The sequence below is a fragment of the Danio aesculapii genome, chromosome 5, assembly GCF_903798145.1.
Source record: "Danio aesculapii chromosome 5, fDanAes4.1, whole genome shotgun sequence".
NCBI lineage: Eukaryota > Metazoa > Chordata > Actinopteri > Cypriniformes > Danionidae > Danio > Danio aesculapii.
The window spans coordinates 32,884,798-32,902,817 of NC_079439.1; the positions used below are offsets into that span (position 1 = coordinate 32,884,798).

At 34.2% G+C, this 18,020-nt stretch overlaps 1 protein-coding gene across 1 annotated transcript in view; it reads left to right on the plus strand.

The window, feature by feature from the left end:
- Window positions 1-18,020, plus strand: part of si:dkey-220k22.1 (multiple epidermal growth factor-like domains protein 9) — a 136,421-nt gene that overhangs the window by 93,411 nt on the left and 24,990 nt on the right. The window contains 2 exon segments of the mRNA XM_056457953.1: window positions 11,309-11,499; window positions 11,501-11,579. Coding sequence (XP_056313928.1) covers window positions 11,309-11,499; window positions 11,501-11,579 — 270 coding nt within the window.

The following is an 18,020-nucleotide window of genomic DNA, read 5'->3' on the forward strand; positions in this document are numbered from 1 at the left end:
GGTTTCAATGTGTTAAGATTCTTAGTAGAATTGTAACTGCCGATAAAGAACTTTATGTCTGTACTGTAGGTAGCAGTTGCATCCTCTTTCACACTTTCTGCCCTATTGTTTTAAATAAAATTAACTGACTGTATATAAACCTTAAGTGCTACCCCAAATAAAAACTAAACCTTATATCCTGTGGCTTGGCAAGCTCTGTACAGCTTCGTAAGCATTTAAGTGTTGTGGATTAAAGCCAGAGTGGTTATTTATTGTGTATTGATTAACTCAATCATAAAGATATGCCCTTTGCATGAACGTCATTAACACTAGACATTTCTGCTGTAGGGAAGTGTGATATCACAGTTCAAAAGATCGCATTTAAAGCGGCAGCATGAAACCAAACATCCAATATTGAGTTTTAGCGAGAGAGATGAAAAGGCGAACAGCTCATAACACAACTCCTGTTTGACTTATGTGGTCCAGTTTTAGTCAGCGTCCGGCTGGTGCTCGGGGACTCTGTTTCTCTCTTTTCGCTCTCATTGTGTTGGTGGTCATCTACAGTCTGGATGCATCGCTCAGCACTCACAGCCAGCTCTTCACTTACATCTCATCTCATCACAGCAAACGCTAACTCTTGATGTTGAGGGTTTATGTAAATATGATGGTTTGTTTCATTCCCGTGCTGTCACGTTAAATTAAAAGTGCTGCCGTTCTTGTATAAAGCAGACTGCTGGAGGGAATTTCACAAACTAAATGCAGAATACAATCTTTTTTTCTGTTTGTGTGTGCAGTGTATTTTATTTGTCTCATTTTTAAAACCATTTAATATATTCAATATATTATGATACACTGCTCTGCAAAAATATCAGTACTTGTTTTAATGAATTAAAGCTTTTGTTTAGAAAAAAAAATCTACATTGTTAAATTTTCCTCAGTTCTGAGCAGGAACTTATCAGTTTAGATAGATTTTTTTATATAAATATATGTTATTTATTTAATTAATTAAATGCAGACTTACTGAAACTTTTTTCCTTCTAAAAAAAATCATATCAACCCCAAACTTTTTAACAGTACTTGAATATTGGCTATAATTATATTTCAAACCTATATTTCCTTGTTGAAGTAAGTAACTGTTAGTTTAGATTTTTTGTATTGAAATGTAAGGCTATTTATGTTTATGAAAAGGATATGAATAATTTTTCAGACCACGTTCTCCTGATGTTTTGGGGAAAAAATTTAAATATATATGAGAATTATCACATGAGTAGCAGTGCGATATAGCTGTATACACTCACACCTAATTTTAGTGCCTTAGTGTCCCACTGCCACGAGTGTGATATTGCTTTTATACAACAGTTTGACGGCCTAATCGTGTGTATAAAAAAAGAATATCAAACACGAAGAGTCTAAAAATCCTTTTGTATGAGGAACTACTTTCTTCCACCATTCATTAGCATCTGCAGCTGACTTCAGAACAGTATAAACCATTGCTACTTCACCAAAGTCACTTTGAAGCTAGTATTTGAATGATTCTCTAGCGTAATGTCTAAAGTGATGACAAAACAGGTGATTTTGCTGACATTTTAAGATTATAAGGCTGAACAGCTTGAAATTACATCAGTCGACAGAGATTTCTCAGTATCTCTGTGTTGCAATCGAGAGATCACAATAATTCACCCAGAAAAAGCCAAAGCAGCACAAACATTACCAGATTACTGTTGTGTTTGCGATAAGGAAAAACACTAAACGTTTGCAGACATTTTTCTTTCTTTATTTTTACTGAACTAGTCTGCAGTAGCGAAAACAGACGGCTCATTAGAAACAAACAGATGGCCAACCAAAAAGTAACTCAGGGTTATACAAAGAGTGGCCAAAATACATACATTCCTGATATCTGAGTCCTATCTCACACTCAATACACGACAATTATACGGGATAAATACAGCACTACAACATACAAAAGAGAGAGGTTGACTTAGAAAGTCATTTACCTGTTTATAATTATTTGATCAGCTGTAGTTAGAAATTACGCTGTTTTTATCCTCTAAGGGCTTATTATGCGGTCTCTGTCACCATCTTGTGATGAAACATCAACTGTCTTTGCTCTGCTAAGTATGACAGGCTGTTGGATGCCAAAGCACTATATCTCATAAATTATAAATATTTAAAACAGGCACTATCCTTATAAAACTACATAGTTGCAAGCTAAACAACTACATTCTCGCCTAAAACAAAGCCTCAAAAGTACATTATGTTGTCCAACAGCTGCAATATTTGTCAGTGAGTTTATTGATCTGCTGTCACTCTATGTGGGCGGAGTAATACAGAAGGGTGAGGAGGCTGTACGAGTTCTAATATTGCAGAATATCACACTGCTATCAGCCAGTCAGATTTGAGAACCAGACAGAAGTAGTACAGTATGTACATAAATGGATTGATAGAGATAATTATAATAGTTGGCCCCATTAAAGGGTTAGATCACTCAAAAATCCTGTCATTATTACTCACCCTTGACTTCCTTGTTACCTTCTTTCCTTAATATGTCTTTTTTGTCTTAAACAGAACAATTTAATTTTCAAAAAAAAAATACAGTGTAATACAGTAGCGCTGTTCATACTGTACACTAAATTTATATTATAATGCTGCGCTGACCCCTTTCTGAAGTATCTGTTTTACATATTTAGTTTAGTTTGTTTGAGTCTCTGAATCAGTAGAAGAAAACGATTTTGAAGTTGCTTTTCGGAAATCAGTCCTTTGTAGCTCAAACCCTCTGAAGTCAGTAATTTAATCTCTGCAAATGAGCAGATTTGCTTTGCTTTAGTAATTCTTGGTTTGTGCTTGCAGCGCCTCTGAGTTAACAAATGTATCCTGTCTTTCTGACAGAGTGAAATCGATTGCCCTGAACAGCGAACAAGACACTATTAGTACCTCCTATTGTTATCTTGATGTGGACTTGACATTTTTAGTTATGTGGTGTTAAATCATAACCAATGAATTCTCCAAACAAACAGACACACATTATTTGAGCAGAACTGACAGACTCAGATGAAGCTCTCCCTTCTGCCATTATAAATTCATGCAGTCGTGTAGTTGTGCTTATTGTTTGATGAACTACTGTAGCTGGATGAGTTTAAAAAGAATGTGCAATTATTAAACCTTTTTTCGACAGCTCAGAGATCCTACAAGTCTTAATCTTTCAGTACAGTACATATTTAACTATATTGTGTCTTTTGCTTTCACTCTTCTGGGTCTTATTAATATGTAAATGAAATTTGAATGGCTATACAAATCCTGCAGTCAGTCATTATTTGTCAGGTTTTGTGGGAAACAAAGGCTTTATTTGATCTGTCTAGAGTTCAAAGGGGCTTTATAGTGCAGATGTTCCTGAACGTAAAATGAAAAAAAAAAATGCTATCAATTATTTATGTCATCTGAAATAAACAGATGTCTTGGTGGATGTCTTTATAATATTAGCAATTGATGTTCAATGTCTTCATTGCATTTTATTTATTTATTTATTTTATTTTTTTGTATGTAAGCAAGTTATTTTTATAAATACTAATTTATAAAATTAATTTGATTCATACAGGACTACTGAATGTTTGATTCTTGGTTCTGATTACTTCACAGCCTATGGCAATCCAAAAGTCAATATTACAAACTGGAGACATTGATAATGTGTACTTAGTGAAATGATTGGTTTTGTTGAATTATTAGATAATAATAATTGTTATTTTAATTAATAAACGTATTATTATTATTATTATTATTATTATTATTATTATTATTATTATCATTATTATTATTATTATTATTATTATCATTCCCTCAAAGATTAAGCTTAGCTATTGCTAATAAAAATAATGTTGTCCTGCATCAAATCAGCATATTACAATCATTTCTGAAGGAATTGGAATTGGAATGTCTTTATTGTCCACTTAGGGCAATTAGCCTTACAGGAATAGCTGACAGTTAACAGCAACAGGTCACACTCGACAACGTAAAAGTAACAGTAAACAATACAATCAATCAATCATTATAAAGTAAAATAAAAAAAAACATACAACATAAAGCTTGTTAAGTAACCCAACTGCAGTTAGAACAAGTGAATGCAAATATCTGTTGGACCTTGCTCGTCTAGAATAAGTGTAACTTCTGCCTGATGGCAGGAGGCAAAACATGGAATAAAGTAGATGGTTCTCATCTGCTAAACTGGACATAACCCTCTTATGACTCTAGCCTCATACACGTGTCCAATACTATTAAGATTTGTTCCCAAAATGTTTTGAGATAGTTTGAGAATATGAGAATGTTTTTTTAAAGTCTGTTTTTACTTGTCTCCCTCAAATTATCATACCAGCATATTACTGCAAAACTTTAAAAAAGACTGAATAAAAGAAGAATAAAATGTCCTCTCCACATTAAATCCTTTCAACTTCCTCAAGTAAAACAATCGTCGATTTGCCTTTTTACAAGTAAAATTTGTGTTGGCCTCAAAGTTCAGTTTATCATCCAGGATGGTGCCCAGGTATTTAAACTCACTCACTGTCTCAACAACAGTATAGTAGTAGTACTAGTAGCATTAGAAATAGAGTTACGGTGAAAATCAATAAGCATCTCTTTAGTTTTTGAGATATTAAGTTGTAAAAATGAGTCTTTGCACCAAGCAACAAAGTTGTCCAACACTGGGCCATGACCCTCCTCATGATCATGCACAGGATCAGTGACATTGAAGACATGAGTAATGATACTAAAATTCAGTTTTGCCTATAAAGGAAAAAATTAAATGATAAAATGCATAATAAAATAGAATATCATTTCAAATGCTTTTAAAAACATTTATTGTAATAGTCTTTCACAATATTGCTGTTTTTACTGTAGTAGTACCTACAGACAATGTTTGAATTGCATATCTGCATGAACAGCATATTGTATTTGTCATCATCTTCTCTCTGCCACTGTGGCTGTCTCATATATTATAAGATTACAATGAAAATCTGCGATCGGAGTTGAATTTAAGCATGTGCATGTAGTTTATATACCCATCCAGTTATTGTCAACTGAAATTTCCTCAGCAATTTGCAACGTCTTTTCTTTACAAACGGCTCCTTTTAAACTGATTCGTTCTCGTCTCCTTGCCAAGGCTAGATTTCCTTAGTGAAATGATTTGCATATGCTGGCTGAATTTGCATGGAAAATTACCTAGCAGTGGTTGGCTTGTTATCTGCCACACACTGTCACTTGCTGTAATTTTGACGAAGTCGCCTACTTTGTCCCATCAGAGCTTCAGCTTTGATTCAGTCTGTGGAAAAAGTATGTGATTTTTTTTCCACTGCTATTTTCTTTATGGCTTTGTGGTTGACAGTGAGAGTGAATTATTCACAGTGAATCTTAAAATGGCTTTTGATGTACGAAGTCTTGTCTTTCGAATGATTTCCATTGTATCACGAAATGCAAACAATACAGAAATAAATGTGGTATAGGTACTGTAGTTCAGCTGTCAGTAAAGCATGAGTAAACTTTACTACACATTACAGCACACAAAATATTATCTCACATCCCATATTATCACTCAGTCCATGTATAAACCACCAAAGATGTCAATAAAACAGCTTTAAAAACCATATAACATTTACAATTACCTCAGGCAAGTAATTTCTGTGACTCGTTTGTTTACAACCTAAATTAACTTAGCATTTATCTTATATTAGTATTCTATTAGCCTATAGAGTCATTATATCTTGCTTCATCTTTTAATTGTGGTTTATCATTTATCAGGTTTATTAAATAAAATAATTGTGTCAAACCACTGAGTACATTATACTCGGCTCATATAAAAAAAACACTGTGACATTGTTTCAATATGCTTCTGCAATGTCAAAGCATTTATTCCCATCTGAAATTTCATACCTTTTTCGCTAAGAAAAAAATGGGAGAGTTGGTCTTCTCCAGTCTTCTCCAGCACACCTACTTTCTCAGTAGGGCTAAGGTCAGGACTCTGTGTTGGTCAATCCATATGTAAAGTGCTCCCTGAACCACTTGTTCACAGTTTGAGCCTGATAAATCCTGTCGTTGTCATCTTGGAATATGCTGTGCCATCTCATTGTTTGAGCACATGACATAGACCTGACCAACTGCAGCGTCTCCAGTCCAGTAAAATACTACATACATTCTTTACAGTTAATACTGTAATACTGCACTGCATTGTTGGTCATTGTAAAACTTTTACAGTAACTTACTGCATATTAGGAATTTGCACTATTCTACTGTAATCAAGTACTGCTACTGTAGTTGAAGGCAAAAATTAGATGGTTAATGAAAAATTACAGTTAAAGTACTATATAACAGACGTACTGTAAAATTAAAATGTGGTAAAGGGCATTTTACCATAAAAAGAAGTTGCTGTGAGGCTATTTTACTGTAAAATAAAATTGTGGTAGGGCCCTGCTACTGTAAAATGCATTTACAGGTAAATTACTGTAACGGGCAGTTGCGGTACAACATGCTGGCAACAGTGCTGTCAGTAAATTACCGCAAAAATCGAATAAATTGTCTAACAGCAATTGTTTAATTGGCTTCATTGACAACGTTTTGCATTTATTTTAAGTAAAAAATGTAAGCAACTAATTATACACTGCATGATTGCTGTATATCTAACTTTACTCACTACACACTCTATGAGGTACTGTATTTCATTTGTGTGTGTGTGTGTGTTATTTTCCTCTTACTGTGGTCAGGAAGTGTTTAAATTGCTGGAGTGTCTGTAGCCGTGAGCATGTCCATACCTGTTGGGAGTCTGGTGCGTCAGACGTTGTGTGCGTCGTGTGACGCTGATGAAGATAAGGTCACTACACTACATACGCTGCTGCCAGCCTCACAACTGGGAGCTGGTTAAACATTGACTAGCCTCATTTTAGATACTATCGTCACATCAACATGAGGAAGCTTTTCTCCTGTGTCACCGGAAACCTTTGTATGCTGTAATATATTGGGACATCTGCAACAGCTGACTTTTCGGTCAAGTTTTTGCTACCACTGAAAGAAGCGGAAAAGCTTTTGGGGGAAAAACAAACACTGTACAGGTGAGACCAAACAAAAGATGTGTGTGTGTGTGCAAGAACATTGATTTTTTTTTTTCACTTCCAATGCCAGCAGCCTTTTCTCTTTGTTTTTTGATTCTCTCGAACCTGAATGTTTTGATTCTGTGTTGTAGTAATCGTGTATAGTTCAAACGGCTTTCAAACTCTTTGTCTCGACATGGCTTTTTTTTTTTTTTACCATAGTGGTGATCCATATCCAAATAGGCTCTTTTCTGTCTCAGTCCCTCTCCGTCCTTTCCTTATGTCATTATCTTACCATGATGGTTATTGCCCTGATGCTTGAGAAATGTGGAAAATTGCTTCTTCCAGTGTAGTAGTCCCAGGGTGGACATCACTGCCTGGAACTTTGGGTTTTATGTCCCGCTGGTGGCTGTATGCGGGTGCTGAGTCTGAGCAAAGGATGATAGGAGGGTCAGAGAGCTCCTGACTCACTGTAACAGAAACTGCCTCTCTGCTAAATGTATTTGATTCACAGGCAGGTACACAGACTATCTTATTGCTTCTCCCTCCCTCTTTGTATAGCTCAACATGGGTTTTGCTTGAACTGTCCATTTCTTTCCTCCTCAGTTCTTCTCTCTTTCTCTCTTTTTATTTTACCTCTGCTGCATCGGGCCAGGTTATAAAGTCCATTCTGCTTCTAGCTTTGAACTAATGTATTTTTACATCCATATTCAGGGATGAGCACAGGTTTTATTTATTTATTATTCTTTTAGATTTTTATTGAAGTCTTGTTCCAAAATGCACTAGTTTGGAGAAGTTTGAAAGGCTATCCAGTCGATTACAATTCTGTATGAACTGTACCCTCCAAACTCTTGGTGTTTGGAAATTAAGCTAACACTTTAATTCAGAAAGGATTTATTATTTAGGCTCTGTTGATAATATTGTCTTTAATTTCGTAGCAATGTGCAATAGGACTCTATACAGTCTGTAGTTATACAGCATTAGAGATGAAAAAATATATATCCTTAAAGGGCACTTATGATGAAAATCCTATTTTGTAAGCTGTTTGGACAGAACTGTGTGTAGGTATAGTGTGTCCACAGTCACATTGGGGTGATATAAACACAATAAGTCTCTTTTTTTTTTAATTTCCTGATGTTAAAATAGGATCTAAATTCCTCCCATTTTGAGGCTCACCGCAACGTGACATAGGAGTGCGGTTTCCCCGCATTTGATTGACAGTCGCGTATTAACATGTCTCTGTTGAAACGCATATAATCATATCAACAAGACAGGATGCACAAAGCAACTGGGAATAAAAGATCTGTTCAGCTCTCTGTGATCATCAATGATCATCAAATGTGATCAAGAATGAGTTTTATAAGTTAAAAACATTTGTAAAACAGTGCATGTGTGTAATGAATTACAGCGATTTTACCGTCTTTATCTCCACAGCTGCATGTCAGTACAATTCTAAAAGAAGATGCTTCAATTCCTGTTTGTGGACGTTAAATCAGGTTTATTTTGTACATTAACATAAGGGATATCCATACACCAGTAGATATTACCGTGTATCCTGTCACATTTGCATGCAAAAACAGCTAAGATAAACACACGCGCTGTGTGTGTGATTCTGCTTTGTATGTGTGAACTTTGTAATGATATTGTGTGTGGCTCATCAAAAGGCTTGTGTTAGCTCCACAACAAATACATCTAATAATCATTGGGAACGTTCTTACTGTAGTATTTCTCACAAATGTTACCTGTGATCTGCTTCCTTCATGTCTGTCACTGTGCTGTGTATCTGACGCAGCCAAGGTGAAGGTTAAGGCACACTCTGACAGACACGTGGGAATAGTGTGCGGGGAGAACCAGCATTAAAGGCAACAAAAACAGCTACATTGTGTTCAGAGCAAAAAATCCCAATAATCAGAAAGGTATAATAAATAATCTGATGGGTGTTTTGAGCTGAAACTTTACAGACACATTCTGGAGACACGAAAGATTTATGTTAAATCTTGAAAAAGGGGTAGAATACGTGCCTTTAAAAAAATGCATTGCCTTTCCACTGCAAGAATTGCATATTTAATGACAGTTAAATGAATGAATAGTGAATGAATTAAACTAAAATGTGCTGAATTGTGACTTTAAAACTGAAGAATGTACCATACCATAGTTTTTATATCTTATATTTGTATTTAACAGAGAGCAGGTTGTGTCTATTTCCTTGCTTTGTAAAGTCATTACTGTATATTTATATACAGTACATTCTACCGTACTCCATATACTATCATATAAATGTTTGGGGTCACTACAATTCTCTGTTTAAGAATTTAAAACTTTTATTTAGCAAGAATGCAAATATCAAATATTACCAAATTGACCAGAAGTGTCAATAAACAATTATTATTAAAGATAAATAATCCAAATAAAATACTGTTATTTTAAATTCTGAAATATAGAGTTAACTCTAAAAGCACAGCTGTTTTATACACTGATAATCAGTAGGAATTGAAATAAGAATATATTTTTCCTAAGCAACCGATCAGTGTATTAGAATGAATTCTGAATGATCAATGAAAATTGGAGAAATGGGTATTGAACAGGAATCCTTGCCACCATAGGCATAATTTTATAAAAAAATATATATACTGTATTAAGATTCAAAACCATAAATGATTCTAAAAAGCTGTGCAGAAAAAATGTATAAATTACAGATTCTGTCTCAGTCTACCAAGTACTTCTGCATAAAGAAAAAGATCTTTTTTTTAATTGAAGCTGTTGTGCTCATTTCTGATTTTAAAATCACCTCTTCTTGCTCATCAGTGGTTTTTTTCTCCTCAGAAAGCTCTCACTATAAATGAGCACTAGATGACATTCAATTGATGCTGAAATTGTGCTGCGTTATGAAATTGCTCTTCAAAATGATCAGCGTCTTTTCTATTTGCTTTCAGTACTTTAGAAACAGATAAAGTATGTTATAAATGTTTCAGTATTTTCCTCAGTGCTTTCCCAGCAGTCATATAATCATCATGCGGATTTTATGATGTCACATTTGGTTGCAAGCAGTTTAATTGCAGTGGCGGGTCACACTGTTCATTTATTATTAGCATCCACTGTTCCTGTGACGTTTCTGACCAATGAGTAAAGAAGAGCTGTGAGTTCACTTTCAAAACAGCATTTTTGTGTTATTAACTATATTAGAAACAAACACACACACACACCTATGCATTGAGTCATGGTTTAGCACTGCTACCTGTGGACATCGGACAAATGCAAAGTATCATCTTTCACTCATTCATGCGACAAACGTCAGTTCTGTTATCTGCCAAATGTTATCTGATGTTCATCTTCACAATGAGTCTTCTTTAAAGCAAAGCAGGTTTTTAAAGCACCATGTGTTTACCATTCAGTTTGTTTATCTACTTCCTGCTTTTTAATGCAATATTTTGTTGAAGACTTTTAGGCAGTTTTCTTTGTGTGCTGTCTTGTCATCATATCATATAATTTAAAATGAAGGATTAACCACCCACCAAAAAATGAAAATTTACCATTTACCCACCAAAGTGGTTTCAAAGCTTTCAGTTTCTTTTTTCTAAAGAATGTTGGAAACCAATAACCAAACACGCTAAAGGTCAACAGAAGAAAAAACTTGTGGAGGTTGAGTAAATGCAGACAAAATTTTCTTTTTTTTTTTTTTTCCTTTTTTTTTTTTTGTGAACTATACCTTTAAGAAATCATGAGCCTTTTCATATATCAGATTTTGCCCTTGATCTAAACTTGTATACAAAGGATATGGGATTTTTTACTACAAAATGACCAGAGGTTAACAGTTTTGTCCAATTACTCAATATAGGTTAATATAACAGACCTCTGTTCCTCTCATGCTGCTCTTCTCATCCTTAAAACATTCTGCCATCTGGTGGCCAAACGAGCTCTGCAGGGATTTCATTAAATATAACTATATTAATAATAAAAAATGATTAATTGGATTTACTATTCTTTAGGATAGGTGGTTGAAAACAATTTATATGGGCTGAATTTAAACAACAAGTAAAACATAGTAATGTTCTTAAGTAAACATACTAAGTAACGTAATTTAGTTTGTTTAAATTCAACAATCCATATAAATTGTTTGCAACAACGTACCCTAAAATATGAGCAAATCCAATGAATAATTTTTTCAGTGTACTTGATTTTCTATGTGTATATATACAGTATTCAGTGTCTCTAATTCATTCTCATCTTTTTTGTTTTCCTCTTTCTCCCTCTGCAAATGTGTTTAGACTCAAGTGGCCAGCCTTACTGTGTCCAGTGTAAGCCGGAGTACCAGGGTCCCAACTGTGAGCAGTGTAGTGATGGCTTCTACAACGCTGACAGCATCTGCCTGCCCTGTAACTGCAGCGGGAACGGAGACCCCCGCTTGTCCCCTCGCATCTGTCATCCAGACACGGGCCACTGCCTGAGCTGCATCAACAAACAGCACAGGGCTGCACTGTGAGCGCTGCGCAGACGGCTTCACCGGAGACCACTCGCCAGAAAACTGCACTCCTACAGGTGACTGACATTGATTTCAGATAAACTGCATAGTGATGATGTAGGATTCTGGGAATAATAGGGCTTTGGTATCATTTATTTATATCCCAGTTTCATTTTTACAAATTAGAACATTTTAGTCAATGGAAAATGTATTTTTGCTCTTAAACCTATAATCAAGAATATTTGCTTAGATTATCATTTAATTAATGTTTAAGATTGGAGAATTGATTTTCTTCTGAATCATCCCTTTTTCCAATCCATAAGAACAGTCAGTTTAGGACCCATGTTTTTTTTATGTTTTTATAACATCATTTATTATTATGAATTACAGATGTGGCCACTGTTTCTTCACGCGTAGGTGCTGCAATTTGTCATGCGCAGTCACTTGCAGTGCTTGCAGCAGAAAGGCCGCCTTTTCATTTAAAAAAAAAAAAGATTTTTCTGTGCTTTACGCAATATCCACCAGGTGGCGCACGAAACAACCGCTGTTTCCATTATCGGGCCCAGTGCCGAGCAAACACCCCCCAAATCAAACAACCCGCCACAAGGGTCGTAAGGTCGTAAGTTTCAATATCTAATTGTTATAATAAATAAATATAAGGGAAAGAAAAAAACATAGCTATTGGTCAGTAAACGCAAAGCTTAAAGAATGATCTGCTGCAATGCTTTTTAAATATAGCTCATGTTAATATAACATTTTCCCATTTTGTTGATGCTGTGTGTGCATAATATTTCACACGCACATGCAGAAAAAGAAAACAAGATTAAAGTACATGAAATACACTGGAACTGGGCAGTTAATGTTTTAAAAGTATTTTAAAAACAACAGTAATTTGAAGGAGAAACACTGACGTTTTGAACAAACATAAAAATGAACTGAAATTTATTCATTCATTTTCTTTTAGGCTTACTCCCTTTATTAATCCGGGGTCGCCACAGCGGAATGAACCGCCAACTTATCCAGCACATGTTTTACGCAGCGGAATTGTTGCGCAAGTGCATTTATATAGTTAATATTGTTGTGATTTAGGTTGGTTTAATAAAGTTCATCACTGACTAGATTTAATCATAGATTTAATCCAAACAGTGCAAGAAGCTTGTGCTCTATTAACCATTAATTGGAAACATAATACTCTATGGTGATTGATAATATCTCTTTGGAGATTGGCTTTCTGATCATCACTTCTGCTTCTGCAGTGAATGCATCATGCCACATAAAAAAATTAAGCCAAACTCTTTTTTAAAAGAAAGTCTCTAATTATGACATTCTGACTTGTCATCTGGGAACCACAAGCTTGTACGACAAGCTGTTAAATAGTATTTTAAGCGTTGCCTTTTTATAACAGAGATATATTATAACAATTACTGCTGTTAATAAAGTCACAGTTATCATTTAATGATGGTTGTCATCTCTTCATGAAAAAAGGTTGTTAACAAACATTTTCCATTATAGATTTCATGAATAAAATTAGCATTAAAAGGGAATGTGAAGCAAATACTGGGTAAATGTCCCATTAAGACATTGCCATCCACACTAACTTCTGTAATGTTCTGTTAATTAAGAGCATGCTGCAGTTCTGTCATCTGCTACTTTAATGCTAATACTCTTTAAAGGGGATAGTTCGTCCAAAAATCTATGTCTCCTTTGTGGTTCAACTGTAATTTTATGAAGCTGTGAGAATGGTTTTTGTGCACAAAAAAGAAACCAAATAATGATTTTATTCAACAGTTTCTTCTCTTCAGCATCAGTTTATGATATGCACTCATGCGAGCAATATATATCAGGCTTGTTGATGTCTGTATCAGGGACGTGCGGTCAGTCATCATCCTCACCTGCCATCATGAGATGCATATTAATGATAAAAAAAAAATTGTCCACTGATCAGTGCTATAAATGCAATTTATTTATGATTCAAATAATTTTCAATCATTTTATAATCAAAATCACCATATTTTGTGTATTTTTTTGTTCAATTACAGCGTAGAGAAAGCAGGGTGAGGTAGCCTGAGCTGTGGCCACATGTTAGATTGCTCAATCTCTTGCAAACTAGCTTGAGCGCTTGCCTTTTGCTTACTCAGTATATGCTATCAATTTAATGCTTTTATTAAAATATTTTTATGCATTGTAGACGTTTTTAATATGTGTCCTCATTTTCCATATAATATGTAATGTATTTCACGAATATCTATCACTTATTTAGTGTTAGGATCTGGCATACAGAGAGAGAGCGTGCACAGCCTCCATGGTGCTGCGTGTGTTGCATGTTATAGGCTGTCTGAAGCATCCAGATGGATGTCTTTTGGAGGGCATACTGAACCGCTATACATTTTACATACTTCTTTAGCCCAATATGTACCTGCTATGTGTATGGATGAATGGTGATATGAGATATAAAACAAAATTGGTAGTTGTCATATATTGGGTGGTTATGTTTGTAAATCTGACTTTGAAAGTGTCAATGCTCCTCACCAGCCACAAACCTCACCGCACGTCACTGGTCTGTATATTCTGGTTTGTATAAGTAAGACTGGGCAAAAAAGCAGGGCATCCTCTTTGTTAAAATGGAAATCACAAAAGTAGTTTTGTCGCTTCATAAAATTGCAGCTGAACCACTGTGGACACATGGACACATGGTTTTGAAGATGCTCTTCTGCAATTTTAATGTTTCATGACCCTTGCTGTCTATGCAGAATCAGTGAGCTCTTGGATTTCATCAAAATGACCTTAATTTGTGTTCTAAAGATGGAAAGTACAATTTTAGAACTTTTATAATGTAGATGTGTCAAAGCAGCTTACTAAAGCAAGTAAAAGCCATCATATTTCATATATGTAACATTGCATCAATTCAGGCAAGCAGGAGGATTTTGTGTAGATACTGTAGCTGGTGTGGTTATAGTATTTAAAGTGATGTAGATTTTGATTGTCAAAGTTTTTAATCTCTTAAACAGCTGGACAAAAATTCACTATTATTGTAACTATGTAGCACTGTTATTAGAACTGTAGTGTGGAATCTGCTATTCTTTTTTTTTTTTTTTTTTTTTTTTTAATAATATTTACATTATTAATGGAGAAAAGTGTTTTATTGGCATGACTTGTCCAAGTATTGCCAAAGCATTGCAGATTGCATAAACAAATTGATAAAATCAGTGATTATAGTAATATATACACTACCCGGTCAAAAGTTTGATGTCAGTCTTTTGTTCATGTTTATTTCAAAGAAAATTATTCTCTTCATCAAGGGCTGTATTTATTAAATGTAAAAAATATATATAAATTGTTAAATATTATTAAAAGTTTTAATAACTGCTTTCTTATTGTATGTTGTTTCAAATGAAATTGATTACTCCAGTCATTATTTCTTTTATTACGATTACCAATAATTATAATATAATAATGGGGTGACACAGTGGGTAGTGCTTTTGCCTCGCAGCAAGAAGGTCGCTTGGTTCGAGCCTAGGCTGGGTCAGTAGGATTTCTTGTGGAGTTTGCATGTTCTTCCTGCGTTTTGCATGGGTTTCCTCTGGGTGCTCCGGTTTCCCCCAGTGATGGGTTGCAGCGTGAAAGGGCATGCGCGTGCATAGAACATGTGCTGGATAAGTTGGTGTTCATTCTGCTGTGGTGACCCTGATTAATAAAGGGACTAAGACGAAAAGAAAATGAATAAATAATAATAATAATACATGTTAGAGTGATATCTGAAGGATCATATGACTAAAGACTGGAGTAATAACCCTGAAAATTCATCTTTAAAATCCAGTGGAATTAATATATTATTATTATTATAATTAAATTTATATTATTATTAAAAATTATATATATATATATATATATATACAGTATATATATATATATATATATATATATATATATATATATATATATATATATATATATATATATCTATATATATATGGTGGCGCAGTAGGGTAGTGCTATCGCCCTCACAGTAAGAAGGTTGCTGGTTCGAGCCTCGGCTGGGTCAGTAGTTGGCGTTTCTGTGTGGAGTTTGCATGTTCTCCCTGCGTTCGTGTGGGTTTCCCCCGGGTGCTCTGGTTCCCCCACAGTCCAAAGACATGCGTACAGGTGAATGAGTGTATGAGTGGAGTGAGTATGTATAGATGTTTCCCAAAGATGGGTTGCGGCTGGAAGGGTATCCGGCTGCGTAAAATATGTGCTGGATAAGTTGTCGGTTCATTCCGCTGTGGCGACCCGCCGGATAATAAATGGACTAAGCCAACATAAAAATGAATGTATGAATATATATATATATATATATATATATATACTATATATCTATATATATATATATATATATATATATATATATATATATATATATATTATTATTATTATTATTATTATATTATTAATACTATTAATATTATTAGTTCAATTAAAAACTACTTAGAACAGTTTATTATAGTACAATATTTCAGAATTTTACGATTTGTAATGTATTTTTTGATTAAAATGCATAAAATAACAATTAAAATAACTACGACCTTAAACTTTTGACCTGGTGTAAACTTTTGAGTAGTGTAAATACATACAGAAAGAAAACACAACACACATTACAATTTAGATAAACACATACAAATAAGAAAGAAAAAACTTATTTGAGGATTAAAAAGATGAAAAGAAAAAATATATTATTGTTAAAATAGAAGAAAAAAATACTCAACTGTACATACGTTCGGATGGTTTGCAATAGTATTTCTGACTAGTTTTGTCCACTGGCTTCTCATATGGAAACAAATGACATACAGTGCAGCATATATAAGTAGATCCCTCACAAATCTATCTTTTAAATTCATATTTTAATAGGAAGCTATACAATATTATATTTGTGCATATACATTAGATTAGTCACTACTAAAGCCAATTCTGGAGCCTATCTAACAAAATAACTTATGATAGCAGTCCAAAAAACTAGTACACTCTAATATATATGTTATGGAAAAAATCTTAATTACAAATTTTAAAAAGTGAAATAAATTTTTAAAAAATCAAAAATTTTGTAAAAATGTTGTGGTTTGTAATTTATTTTCTGATATTTTGCTTGAATTTAATTGTATTATCTTTCAATTTCTAAATATGTTTGGTGACTAAAATATTATTTTAATAAATCTATCTGTTTAATAAATCTGTTTTTGTTTAAATGCACCAAAATACATTGCCTATATTCACTGAGAAATGGATCAAAATATTACTTTTTAAAATGTGGTGTACTCAATTAGCTGAGCACTGTATGAAAACAAATGACATAGTTAAGGGGAAAAACACAATAATAAACTGTATATTTAACAACCAACAATTTAGGATAAAACATTAGTAATAATAATAATAAACTGTATTTCTCTCTCTCTCTCTCTCTCTCTCTCTCTCTCTCTCTCTCTCTCTCGTGTGTCATGACATGTTGATTTAATTTCTCCATGCATTCGCTGCAGTTTCAGTTTTGCTAATCTTTTACGGTACATTGACGTACAGTATTGCATCATGAGGATCTTGATGTTTTTCAACCTTCCAAGATTTGCTGTGTGAGCAGGAAGGGTGTATACTTCAGATAGCAATAGTTGTATTAATAGCTTGCGTGTTAAATGGCTGTGGTTTTCAGAAAGGGTAAGAGAGGATGTGTTGTTAAATGACTAATCCCAGATCAGGTTTCTGACTCACAACATCCGTTTGCATGATTCTACCACCAGCGTACTGTAAGGAGAAAATATCACTAGAGTTTGATTCCATAGGCAGCCTTAGTCCAGCAGAAAACTGTAAGCATGGACCACAGGGGAATTAGGGAAGAAGAGGATGAAAGTGATATATCATTTAAGTACATCAGCCAAATCTACTTCTTCTTTTCGTCAATCTTTCCCCTCAGCCAAATATAATAAAACCTTCTGCTCCAGATGTTCTGCTGCTACAGGACAACCATGTTGCTGTTCACTGATGACGTCCTGTTATAATGCTACACTAACAGAACTACATAAGGAAATTATATTGATTTGTATCTGCGTCTCAATTTGCATACTATCCTAAATAGTATTCAAAAATAAAGTTGTATGTCCCAAATTATAGCATGTTAAAATTCCAAATTACCCGGATGGTACTGAAGTACAGAGCCTTTCGTTCTATAACGGCGAAAATTGGCCACATTTCATTGCAGTGGACTTGAATTCGATTAGTGCTAATGCGGATAAGTTTAATATAAAATAAATGTGGATGATGTGTCAAGGTGATTAACAGGGCACGTAACTAAGCAACATAACTGATTCACCTTCAAACACCTCAAGTAGAGTATCATGGCACTAGCAACACCAAAGTTATTTGTTCGATTCTCAGCTGATAAAATGTGTACATTTATTGCAATGTAAGTCACTTTGAATAAAAGCATCTACCAAATGCACAAATGTAAATGATTACATATTTACTTAATGTATTGTAGCATAACGAGCATACACAAT